The sequence below is a fragment of the Mustelus asterias genome, chromosome 7 (genome assembly GCF_964213995.1).
Source record: "Mustelus asterias chromosome 7, sMusAst1.hap1.1, whole genome shotgun sequence".
NCBI lineage: Eukaryota > Metazoa > Chordata > Chondrichthyes > Carcharhiniformes > Triakidae > Mustelus > Mustelus asterias.
Window position 1 is genome coordinate 34,388,260 of NC_135807.1, and position 13,859 is coordinate 34,402,118.

General features: G+C 42.9%; 1 protein-coding gene across 3 annotated transcripts in view; it reads left to right on the plus strand.

The window, feature by feature from the left end:
• Window positions 1-11,884, plus strand: part of LOC144496069 (corticotropin-releasing factor receptor 2-like) — a 254,440-nt gene extending 242,556 nt beyond the window's left edge. For 2 of the 3 annotated variants that reach the window (XM_078217024.1, XM_078217026.1), the window contains 3 exons: window positions 1,369-1,504; window positions 1,684-1,725; window positions 11,744-11,884. In XM_078217024.1, the coding sequence (XP_078073150.1) occupies window positions 1,369-1,504; window positions 1,684-1,725; window positions 11,744-11,884 (319 nt within the window). The remainder of the gene's footprint in view (window positions 1-1,368; window positions 1,505-1,683; window positions 1,726-11,743) is intronic. The other variant, XM_078217027.1, reaches the window with a different exon arrangement.
• Window positions 11,885-13,859: the final 1,975 nt, after the last annotated feature.

The window sequence follows — 13,859 nt, forward strand, 5'->3', positions numbered from 1 at the left end:
CTCCAGAAAATAAGCACTCTGGGTGTACCTACACCACATGGACTGCAGTGTTAGATCAATACCTCCTTCTCAAGGGCACTTAGGGATAGACAGTAAATATTGGCAGTACAGCTGTGTTCACATCCCAAGAATTAAGAATTCACGGTGCTTCACAACGCCAGGGACCCAGGTTCGATTCCTGGCTTGGGTCACTGGCTGTATGGAGTTTGCATGTTTTCCCGGTGTCTGTGTGGGTTTCCTCCGGGTGCTCTGGTTTCCTCTCACTTTCTGAAAGATGTGCTGGTTAGGTGCATTGACCCGAACAGGTGCTGAACTGTGACGACTAAGGGAATTTCACAGTAACTTCATTGCAGTGTTAATATAAGCCTTACTTGTGACTAATAAATACACTTTAGAAAACCAGAGTTAGCATGGGTGCAGATAACTTCCAACCAACACTAAATGTGAACAGAATTTATTTTTAGAACCGAGATGAGGAGGAATTTAGATCATAGATCATAGAATTCTACAGTGCAGAAGGAGACCATTTGGGCCCATTGAGTCTGCACCAACCCAGGCCCCACCCCCATAACCCCATGCATTTACCCTGACACTAAGGAGCAATTTTAGCATGGCCAATCCACCTAACCCGTATATCTTTGGATTGTGGGAGGAAACCGGAGCACCCAGAGGAAACCCATTTCTTCAGCCAGAGGGTGGTGAATCTATGGAATTAGTTGTCACAGAAGGCTGTGGAGGCCGGGTCACTAAGTGTATTTAAGACAGAGAAAGATAGGTTCTTGATTGGTAAGGGGATCAGAGATTACAGAGGAAAGGTGGGAGAATGGGGTTGAGAAACTTATCAGCCATGATTGAATGGAGGAGCAGACTCAATAGGCTGAATGGCCTAATTCTGCTTCTGGAACCAAAATTGACTGAAGTGAGAAGAAAGAAATATTTGCATGTGTATACTATCGTGCCTCTCATGACAACTGAAAATCTCAAAAAGTGCTCTACACCCAATTGTTGAAGTGAAGCATTGTTGTAATGTAACAGCACACAGCAAACACCCACAAACAGCAAGGTAATAATGATTGTATAATTTGTTTTCTTTCATGAAGCTTTAGTGAAATTGTCTTCTCCAGGGAGTCTCACTCAGTTTTGTTCTGTTGTCAGGCCATGACCATAGCATATGATTCATATGGCATTTACACTGTAAGCGTAGCTTCGATGCAAATTGTTCTGTACTGTAACTAATAGAGCCTAACACAACCTCAGCTAGCTCAAGGTGACGTGTGTCAAGAATACGCTTAATTATTATGACAACAAGCTTTAACTTGATTTTTAGTAAAGAATATAACCTCTCACCTATCACCATCTGTCCTACAGGAAGGCAGTGAAGGCAACTTTAGTTCTGCTACCCCTTCTTGGCATCACTTATATGCTGTTCTTCGTCAATCCAGGCGAAGACGATATCTCACAAATCGTTTTCATCTACTTTAATTCATTTCTGCAGGCCTTTCAGGTGAGTAATCTGGCCCGATGAACTGATAGTTTATTAACCGCGGGCCTAATGCGGTATGACAGCTTGATTTGCTATGCAAATTTGATCTTTTCCTGAAGCATTATGTAATTTAAATGTTTTGTAAAGAGTTACCATCACACTTTTCTGGAAGACTCATAAAGACTTCTTCATTTTTACAGGGTTTCTTTGTGTCTGTGTTTTACTGCTTTCTGAATAGTGAGGTAAGCTGCACTTAATCTCTTCTGAAATAATTTGCCAGTCATGACGGGTATTAATATTTTGAAAGCAACGTCTCATTTTAATCTTTGAATTCATTGATAAACCAAGTAGAGGGGTTAACACATTTACAACAAATGAGCTTATGCCTACAATAAAATGGAGGACGGAGGAATGTCACACCAACATATTTCATGTTTGCCCACTCACAAGAGTAGCTCGACATAATATCTAAGCTCAAAATAGTCAATTCTTAAAATTATTATTATGGAACATAGATGAAAGCCAATGGTTATTGTGAAGGGTTGAAAAGAATAGGAAATATTCTTGGGGTTGGGCCATCATCTGCAAGGCCCAAGTCAGGAGTGTGATGGAATACTCTCCACTTGCCTGGATGAGTGCAGATCCAACAACACTCAAGAAGCTCAACACCATCCAGCACAAAGCAGCTCCCTGACTAATAGACCACCCACCAACTTAAAAATTCACTCCCTCCTGCACTACTACGCACAGTGACAACATCTATAAGATGCATTGCAGCAACTCACCAAAACCCCTTCAATAGCCCCTATCAATCCATGAGCCTTCACACCTAGAAAGACAAGGGTAGCAGATACATGGGAAAACCACCTGCAAGTTCCCCTCCAAGCCACTCACCATCCTGATTTGCAACTGTACGACCATTACTTCAGTTGCTGGATCAAAATCCTGGAACTCTCTCTCTAACAGCACTGTGTGTGTACTACTCCATATGAATTAGAGCGGTTCAAGAAGACAGCTCACTGCCACCTTCTCAAGGACAATTTGGAAAGGCCAACAAATGCCGGCCTCTCCTGCGATAGAATAAAAAATATAAGATGAAGTTAAAAACAAGTTAGATGGGAGGTAATTACCATCAAATTTATGTTTGAAAATCTAGGGAAAGAAAGAGAAACTGAAGGAGGGCAGGAGTTCCACAATGTGAAGATGAATGTTATGGTTCTTGGATTCAACGCAAAGGCATTTAAGTACAGGAGTAAAAAGGTCTTGCTGCAATTATATACAGATTTGGTGAGATCTCACCTGGAGTATTGTGTACAGTATTGGTCTCCTCGTCCAAGGAAGGATATATTTGCCATTGAAGAGGTGCAATGGAGGTTCACCAGACTAATCCCTGGGATGGTGGGATTGCCTTATGAGGGGAAATTGAGGAGACTGGGCTGGTGTTCTCTTGAGTTTAGAAGAATGAGAGGGGATCACATTGAAACTTTAAAAGGGCAGGACAGGGTAGATGTAGACAAGATGTTTCCCCTGACTGGGGGGTCTAGAACCATGAGACACAGTCTTTAGAATAAGAGATAGGCCATTTAAGACTGAGACGAGGAGGAATTTCTTCATTCAGAGGGTGATGAATCTTTGGGATTCTCTACCCCAGAGAGCTCTGGAAGCTCAATCACTGAGCATGTTCAAGACAGAAATCGATAGCTTTCCAGATATGAATGGCATCAAGAGATGTGGAGGTAGTGGAAACGGATACGGTAGTGACTTTTAAGGGGCGTCTTGACAAATACATGGATAGGATGGGAATAGAGAGATATGGTCCCCGGAAGGGTAGGGGGTTTTAATTAAGTCGGCATCATGGTTGGTACAGGCTTGGAGGGCCGAAGGGCCTGTTCCTGTGTAATTTTCTTTGTTCTTTGTTCTATATGAGGACGTTGCAGGAAGTGGCAGTGAGATAGACAGTCAACATGACCTAGCTGATGAATGGTGGAGCAGGCTTGATGTGCTGAATGGCCTATTGTTCCTATATTCCTTACATAGAATGCAGGGAGAAAGAAGGGCACGTGGAATAGTGTGCTTGGATCTATGGTAGCACAAAAAGAGAAATGCTTAGCAAGTTTTGAAGGAAAGATGCACTTGGGAAAATGATGAATTAGATATGAAGTGTTACAGGCTTTGTGAGCCTCAATAATCTGTCAGTGATAGGTTGAGAACTCTATTCAGGTGAAGGAAACAAAAGATTACTCATACACCCTGTATCTGCTGTGATTTTGCCAATCACATACTGAACATTCACAAGATGTAATCCAAACATAATGACAGAACGAGTCTCTGGAGACCTTAATAGCTATTTCTAATATTGAAGCGCCACAAATTGACATTTAGACAACATGCTTTTCTATTCACAATTACTGCTTGTTCCTTCAAGTTACAACATGTGTTAACTTGATACATTGAATCGTTCTCAATGTTGACTGCCCACTGGATTTTCAGAAATGTGACTCCCATTGTTAACCTAACCCACCTGGGCAGGAAAGGGTAGATGCCTGTTTATCACCCCTCCCGCTCTTATGCTCCATTGACTTCAAAGGGGCTTAAAATTAGGCGGAGTGTGAAATGTGAATTCAACCTCAATTTCTCTGATTGGCACTGGCCAGATTAGCTTAATGTATTGGGGCTCATAGTTCAAAAATATAGGAAATAAGAACACAAAAAAATGAGAACTGACTTGCAAATAATTCCGACCCGCTGCTAGAGGCTGATTTTCATACATGTGCCATATATTTTTGTGCTGACTCACTACAAAACTCCATCATGATAGGCTCTATGTTCAAACACACAGACCTTGAATTATCCTTGGTGGTTTATACTAGAACATAGAGCAAAACCTGATTTTATCACTCGTTGCAGAGCTGCGTAGGAAGTTTACCCATTTTGTGTGGCAGAAATTGATAGATGGCACAATCAGACATCGCATGTTAAGGAGCACAAACTTCCAGCTCAATTACAGCATGTGAAGTTATCTTTTTTTCCTAACAATATGTCTCGATCTACTTAAAGTAAGGTTAAAACTTTCCATTCTTATTTCAAATTACCAGTAGAAAGAGGAAGCCGTTGCTTGGATTCACAGCATTGAACAGCTCAGACCACCGCACTATCTACTCTACCATCCAGTGTCCTTTAAATTGAATCAGAGCTGTCTACACCACAAAGTGAGATGCATTACGACCCCGTCATAGCCATCTTGCCCTTGACCATGGCTATCTGATTTTCATTAACCATGGTTGTTTCAGTAACCACCCACAGATGTTCCAGGTGATGTGTTGCCTCCCTGGTGACAGGGTAAAGGACATCATTGGAAGAGTGAAGAATATTTTGAAAGGGGAGGGGAACTATCAGAAGCTGTGCTCCATGTGGGAACCAATCGCATAGAAAGCAAAAAGGTTGAGGTCTTAAAGGCAGTGTTTCAAGAGTTTGGAAGTGTGGCATGGTGGCACAGTGGTTAGTTCCACTGCTTCACATCACCAGGGACACAGATTCGATTCCAGTTTTGGGTGACTGTTTGTGTGGAGTTTGCACATTCCCTTCGTGTCTGCTTGGATTTCCTCCGGGTGCTCCAGTTTCCTCCCACAGTCCAAAGATGTGCAGGTTAGGTTGATTGGCCATGCTAAATTGACCCTTAGTGTCCAAAGATGTATATGTTAGCTGGCTTAGTCATGGTGAATATGTAGGGTTATGGAAATGGGGTGGGAAGAGGGCCTGGGTGAGATACACTGTCAGAGAGTCGGTGCAGACTCGATGGGCCAAATGGGCTCTCCTACACTGAAGCGATTCTATGAGGAGGAAATTTATCAACAGAACTTCAAAGGAAATTACCTCTGGATTACTCCGAATGCTAATGAGTATTGGAATAGTAGAGTGAGACAAATTAACGCACTTGGAGAAATGGTGCGGGAAGGAGAACTTCAGATTGCTAGGGCACAGAGGCCAATTCTAGCAGTGAAGGCAGATACGTTACTCACCAATGGAACTAAGATCAATATTCGGGTGGGTTCACTGGTGTCAGGCAGAAGTGCTTAAACTAAGGGGATTGGGCCTCCATATGAAATTTGAGGAAATTCAACAAGCACAGAGAACTGGAAGAGAAAAATAGCACTGGAGCAAAGAATAGATCAGAAACATGGGAATCAGTCAGCGGGGGATAATGAGGAGCAGATGAAGACAGGTTTCGAGTGCATATTTGTAAATGCATTTGTGTGATAAATAAGGTTGGCGAACTACAGATTCTCGTGAAAGATCAGGAAGGAAAAAGGGGGAGAGGGAGTCACTGGCAGCATTGATAAAGACACTCATCGCACTGAAGATGCAAGGTGTAGTCGAGGGGTCAAAAGCAGAAGCTGTTTGGTTACAACCATCAACAGGAGCAGAACTATTACACTGGAATGGGAGGCGATGGCCTAGTGGTATTATCGCTGGATATTAATCCAGAAACTCAGCTAATGTTCTGGGGACCTGGGTTCGAAACCCACCATGGCAGATAGTGGAATTAGAATTTTAAAAAAGTATCTGGAATTAAGAATCTACTGATGACCATGAAACCATTGTTGATTGTTGGAAAAACCCATCTGGTTCACTAATGTCCTTTAGGGAAGGAAATCTGCCGTCTTTACCGGGTCTGGCCTACATGTGACTCCAGAGCCACAACAATGTGGTTGACTCTCACCTGCTCTCGGGCAACTAGGCATGGACAATAAATTCTGGACACCCATGTCCTACGAATAAATAAAATAAAGGAGTATAGTACAGGCCCAAAACAGAGAGACTTAAAGGAACAGATTTGCAGGCAAATTACAGAGAGATGCTATAACAAAAGAACTTTCTTGATCAATGTGTTCTAGCCCAAAGAGGAAAGAAGCAGCGGAGGATAAAATTCTCGGGAAGGAGGGGCAAGTAGAGCATATTTCAATGGAGGGCCATTTTGTGGGGAGGATAGGAGATAATCATAATATCATCAGGTTTAGAAGAGTTATGGAAAACGACAAAAAAAATCAAAATTGAAAAATACTTAACTGAGGGAGGGCTCATTTCAGTGAATTAGAAAATGATTTAGGCCAGGTGGATTGGAATCATAAATTGGCAAGCAAAGCAGTCATAAAACACTAGGAGGCCTTCAATGAACAGATGGTTTGCGTACTGAATAGGTACATTTCCACAAGGGAGAAAGGAAGGTCATACAAAGCTGGAGCTTTCTAGATAAGAAAACCAAGAAATTAAAATCAACTTTAAAATGGAAATTTATGACATTACGTCATATAGCTGGATGTAGAATATACAAAGTACACAGGAAATCTCGTAAAAGGAATAGAGGAGCAAAGAAATATTATGAGAATAAGTTGTCAGCTAACATGAAAGAGAGCCTAAAAGCCTTTTACAAACATATAAATAGGAAGAAGGTAGCCAAAGGAGGGAGGGGGGAGGAAGGTGGTAGGCAATTAGACCCTAAAAAAGAAATCTTATGGAGATGAGATGAATACTTTGACCAGAATAATACCGGCTTGGTTTAGGCCCAGCCATCAGGACCAATACATTCCTGAGCCCACAAGGGTGAATGGTGCAATGGCAGAGTGATTTTACTGGTAGCAGCTTCTTAATTGGCTGCTGCCAGGACCACCATCCAATTAAGAACAGGACCAGCCTCTCTGAGTAGCCAGTCCAATCAGAGGGTCAGCAGCTCAGCAGAAGCACTGATTGGAGGTGGCTGTTGCTGAGGTTGCAGGGAGCGATGCCCTTGCAGGTCCAGAGAGAACGGTTTTCAATGTACAGGCCCACCCGGTAAATTTTACAATTTAATTTTCCCTACCCTAAAGCTTTGCAGAGACTGAAAATCATGCTAAATGTGCATCATGTAGGTTGATCTGATCTATACTGGGTGGCATGGTGGCACACTGCTGCCTCACAGCTCCAAGGACCTGGGTTCGATTCTCGGCTTGGGTCACTATCTGTGTGAAGTTTGCATCTTCTCTCCGTGTCTTCGTGGGTTTCCTCCGGGTGCTCTGGTTTCCTCTCACAAGATGTGCGGGTCAGGTGGAGTGGCCATGCTAAATTGACCCTTCATGTCCCGGGATGCGTAACTTAGCGGGATTAACAGGGTGAATATGTAGGGTTACAGGGATGGGGCCTGGGTGGAATCGTTGTCGGTGCAGACTCGATGGGCCAAATGGCCTCCTTCTGCACTGTAGGGTTTCTATGATCTATGCACCCATATACCTGATATTTAGCCCAGTGCCAAGGGAACTAAATTGTAGAAATAAAAACAGAAAATGCTGGAAAAGCTCAGCAGGTCTAGCAGCGTCTGTGAAATGAGAAATAGAGTTAACATTCTGAGTCCTAGAGGGAGGGTTTGCTAGTGCTGTTTTGGAGGGTTTAAACTGATGTGGCAGGGGGATGGGAACTGATGCAGGAAGTCAGAGGGAAGTAAAGTAGGGACTGAAACAAAAGGCAGTAAAGGGAAAAGTGAAAGGCAGAGAAACCAAAGACAAAAATCAAAAAGGGCCACATTACATCATAATTCTAAGGGGGCAATAAATGCCATTTAAAAAAAACAAGCCTGAAGGCTCTGTGTCTCAATGCAAGGGACATTTGTAATAAGGTGGATGAATTAACTGCGCAGACAGTCATTAATGGTTATGATATCATTGGGATCACAGAGACCTGGCTCCAGGATGACCAGGGATAGGAACTCAACATCCAGGGGTATTCAGGAAAGATAGATGGAAAGGAAAGGGGAGTGGGGTAGCATTGCTGATTAAAGAGGAGATTAACGCAATAGTAAGGAAATACATTAGCCTGGAATCTGTATAGGTGGAACTGCGAAACATCAAGGACAAAAAAAGCTTGAGGGAGTTATGTACAGACCTCCAAACAGTAGTAGTGAGGTTGGGGATGGCATCATGCAGGAAATTAGAGATGCGTGCAGTAAGGGTACAGCAGTTATGGGTGACTTCAATCTGCATATCGATTGGGCTCACCAAACTGGTAGCAATACGATGGAGCAGGATTTCTTGGAATGTGTAAGGGATGGTTTTCTCGACCAATATATCAAGGAACCAACTGGAGAGCAGGCCATCCTAGACTGGGTATTGTGTATGAGAGAGGATTAATTAGCAACCTTGTGGTGCAAGGTCCTTTGCGGAAGAGTAACCATAATATGGTAGAATTCTTCATTAAGATGGAGAGTTACACAGTTAAGTCTGAGACTAAGGAAAGCTAACTTTGATAGTATGAGTTGTGCTTTGGCTAGGATAGGCTGGCAGAGGATACTTAAGACATTGACAATGGTAGGCAATGGCAGACATTCAAAGGACACATGGATGAACTTCAACAACTGTACATCCCTGTCTGGCGTAAGAGTAAAACAGGGGAGGTGGCTTCCCTGTTAAGAAGGGAATTCAGGGATAGTGTTAAAGCCAAAGAGGCAGCACATAAATTGGCCAGAAAACGCAGCAAACCTGAAGACTGGGAGAAATTTAAAATCCAGCGGAGGAGGACAAAGTGTTTAATTCGGAGAGTGAAAATAGAATACAAGAGTAAGTTTGCAGAAAACTGCAAAAGCTTCTATAGATATGTGAAGAGAAAAAGACTGGTGAAGACAAATGTAGGTCCCTTGCAGTTAGAATCAGGTGAATTAATGATGGGCAACAAAGAGATAGCAGACCAGCTGAACAAATACTTTGGAATCTGTCTTCACTAAGGAGGCCACAAATAACCTTCCAGACATACTAGGGGACAGAGGGTCTAGCATAAAGGAGGAACTGAAGGAAATCCTTAATAGTCAGGAAATTGTATAGGGGAAATTATTGAGATTAAAACCCGATAAGTCCCCAGGGTCTGATGCTCTGCATCCCAGGATACTTAAGGAAGTAGCCCTAGAAATAGCAGGTGCATTGGTGATCATTTTCCAACATTCTATAGACTCTGGAATAGTTCCAGTGGATTGGAGGGTGGCTAATGTAACCCCACTTTTTAAAAAAGGAGGGTGAGAGATAACCGGGAATTATAGACCGGTTAGCCTGACATCAGTGGTGGGGAAAATGCTGGGTCAATTATTAAGGATGTAATAACTGAGCATTTGGAGAGCAGTGACAGGATTGATCCAAGTCAGCATGGATTCACTAAAGGGAAATCATGCTTGACAAATCTTCTGGAATTTTTTGAGGATGTGACCAATAGAGTGAACAAGGGTGAACCAGTGGATGTTGAGTATCTGGATTTTCAAAAGGCTTTTGACGAGGTCCCACACAAGAGATTAGTGAGCAAAATTAAAGCTCATAGTATTAGGGGTCAGGTATTGGCGTGGATAAAGAACTGGTTGGCAGACAGGAAGCAAAGAGTGGGAATAATTGGTCCTTTTTTGAGTGGAAGGCAGTGACTAGTGGGGTACCGCAGGGTTCAGTGCCCTGACCCCAGCTGTTCACAATATACATTAATGATTTAGATGAAAGAATTGAATGCAATATCTCCAAATTTGCAGGCGACACTAAGCTGGGAGGCATTGTGGGCTGCGAAGTGGATGCTAAGAAGCTGCAGGGTGACTTGAACAGGCTGACAGTGGGAAAATACTTGGCGAATGCAATATAATGTGGATATATGTGAGGTTATCCATTTTGGTGGCAAAAACAGGAAGGAAGATTATTATCTGAATGGTGCAGTTTAGGAAAAGGGGAAGTGCAATGAGACCTGGCGTCTTGGTGGAACAGTTGCCGAAGGTTGGCATGCAGGTACAGCAAGTGGTGAGAAAAGCTGGTCTTCATAGCAAGAGGATTTGAGTATAGGAGTAAGGAAGTCTTGCTGCAGTTATACAGGGCATTGGTGAGGCCACACCTTGAGTATTGTATGCAGTTTTGGTTTCCTAATCTGAGGAAGGACATTCTTGCTATTGAGGGAGTCCAGCAAAGGTTCACCAGCCTGATTCCTGGAATGGCTGACATATGAAGAGAAATTGGATTGACTGGGCTTGTACTCACTGGAATTTAGAAGAATGAGAGGGGATCTCATAGAAACATATAAAATCCTGATGGGACTAGGCGGGCTAGATGCAGGAAGAATATTCCCAATGTTGGGGAAGTCCAGAACTAAGGGTTATTTTCTAAGAATAAGGGATAAGCCATTTAGGACTGAGATGAGGAAGAATTTCTTCACTGAGAGTTGTGAACCTGTAGGGTTCTCTACCACAGAAAGCTGTGGGGCCAGTTCATTAGGTATGTTCAAGAGGGAACTGGATATGGCCCTGGTGGCTAAAGGGATCAAGGGGTAAGGAGAGAAAGCAGGAGTGGAATACTGAAAGTGCATGATCAGCCATAATCATATTGAATGGGGATGCAGGCTTGAAGGGCCGAATGGCCTGCTCCTGCGCCCATTTTCTATGTTTCTATGAGTCCATCTGACCCTTCTACAAAGAATCACAATCCAGTGAGCTTGTTGTCAATCGCTATCCAGTGACAATGTTGTCAGTGACTATCCAGTCACCATGTTGTCAATCAGTATCCAGTGTGTCTGCTGTCAATCACTATCCAATGACCCTGTTCTCAATCAATATCCAGTGACAATGTTCACAATCAGTATACAATGAACCTGTTCTCGATCATTAGTGACAGAAAAGTCATTGGATAGAGATTTAGAGCAGGTTCACTGTGTAGTGATTGAAAACATTGTCACAAGTTAGCGTCAGTTCTTTAGAAGTATCATATGGACTCAAAACTTGAACTCTGTTTTCCTCTTCACAGATGTTGTGAGACCTGCTGAGTTTATCCAGCATTTTCGAGTTTTATTTTGGATTTCCAACATCCACTGTATTACGCTTTTACTGAATCGCAGAAGCTCCTGAAACTCATAGAATCACAGAATTCTACAGTGCAGAAGGAGGCCATTAGGCCCATCGAGTCTGGACCGACCACAGTCCCACCCAGGCCCTAATCGCCATAACCCATGCATTTACCCTAGCTAGTCCCCCTGACACTAAAGGGAAATTTAGCATGGCTAATCCACACGTCTTTGGACCGTGGGAGAAAATCAGAGCCACGCAGACATGGGGAGAATCTGCAAACTCCACATACACAGTGACCCAAGCTGGGAACCGAACCCGGGTCCCTGGAGCTGTGAGGCAGCAGTGCTAACCACTGTGCCGCCGTGTCACCCCTAGTACCTAGTTGCTGGAAAATTCAAGAGGTATCAAACATATAAATGAAATTGTCCATTTACTTTCAGATACGTTCTGCTGCAAGGAAGAGATGGCATCGGTGGCAAGACAACCACGCTCTCAGAGTACGAGTTGCACGGGCGATGTCTATACCCACCTCACCCACCAGAATCAGTTTTCATAGCATAAAACAGACAACTGGTGTCTGACTCAATGAGACTGAGCAGTCTTTTCTTTGAGTTTTCCTTCAGCACTGAGGTGATTGGTTTGTTTGTGGATTGCTGTACACATTTAAAACATGCGACAGTGAACGAGAGAAGCCGAAAATGCAAGACCCACCACAACAAAATTAAACTGGTGTCTCGGAGTTAAGCAGACTGTAATTTTCTTCCAGCATGCAGCACCAAAGTGGGAAAGCAGGGGAACGTGAGGCTGCATTAATATCCGTCCTGTCGTAACCGAGATGCCCTTTGCAGCTCACGTAACTCTGCCCAGAGTCAAACTCTGGCATGGGGGGATTGACACAATTTCAGGGCAAGAATGAAGGCTATCTCGAAGCTTTATCCTTTCATCATATATCTCTGATCCCATGTAGAAATACCTAATTTCCTTCTCAAAAACCACCTTGGATTGCCTCCTGGGAATCCACCAAATAAGGAGACAGAAGAAAACAAATGTTGGCTTCCGATGTTCGCCAAGAAGAATTTTCAAGGTTCAAAACCTTAATCCAGCTTGAAAGAATCTTTGAAGAAATGAAGATCTGTTCCAACGCCCACATGCTGCCGCGGATCCTACCCAAGCTGCCTGCTGGATGTGGCAAACCCCGTGTGTAAAAAGACCACCTAATCCGTCAAATGACAGGCACCCAGCAGTGAAGTGCAACAAAACTCTGTCTGTGTTATCTTCAGGGATAAAAGAATTTTGTGTTAAATCACTGGTCCAGAACCGGTAGAAATTGAAAATGGATGGATCATTAGGTTCCATGAATCAAGAAAGAGCTCTCTGTGTATCGCAGATGCAGTGCTAACTAGAACATGTTTTGTTCAAACAGTAGAAATGAAAGAAGACAATTTCTGGTCTATTTCATGACTTTTATTTTGCTGAATAGTGAAATATTGTGGACCATGGTCAGTTACTAATCAATTGACCCAATTGAGTGAGTATTTGGAATTGAGCTGTTGATATTTCTGAACGTTCCAGGACACAAGGTCACTAGGTCTTCAGCCCTGAAACACCCGCCTAGAACCAATCCTTACAATTGTTCACAATTGAGATGATTATCCAAATTGAACTGATCTATAACCTGCATACTCAATATTGAGGCTGAGCCAGAACTATCAAACCCTGATTACCAGCAACTCGGAAGACGCATGAAGAGATCACATCAAGGGAGTTCCCTCCTCGTGGCAGCTAACTAGATACAGAGAAAAAGAAGAAGCACTTGGGAATAAAGAGTACCTGCTGTATAGCCATTCCCCAAATGAACTGATTATTACTGAGCCAATTCACACCTTATTTGTTATGTGAGCTTCGGTTTTTCCTGCGCAGTTTAAGTGTCATTTGCTCTTTGGGTGAGATATCTAATCCCAAACAGTTAGCTAGTGCTACATGTTTAAAGTGGCTTGCTTCATATATAATGTTAACAGTTGTAATAGTATTTACACCAAAAAAAAGTCAGGATATTTAGGCAGCATTCTCTTATATTTATAGCTATTTTTCATGAAGCGTAGATGAATGTTGCGAGGTTAACACTGAGTGCACTTTTGACCATGGCATGTTAAGGATTTACATGCTCCACCATCCACCTACGCATTACAAATCCAGGGATCCCCATGGGGATTTAAACTAATTTAAATGGGTGTAACTTTTTAAAATACAAACAATCTTACTCTGCGTCCTGACCATATTTAAGTTATGAATCTCCCATTCTTTCTTTCACAGGATTTCAAAGTGCTTCAAATTAGTCATCCCTTTTGTAGAATCCCTACAGTACAAAAGGAAGCCCATTGAGTCTGCATCAACTTTCCGACAGAGAATCCCACCAAAGCCCTATCCCCTAACCTCACATATTTACCCCGCGAATCCCCCTAACCACACATCTTTGGACATGAAGGGGCAATTTAGCATGGCGAATCCACCTAATCTGCACATCTTTGGACTGTGGGAGGAAACCAGAGCGCCCGG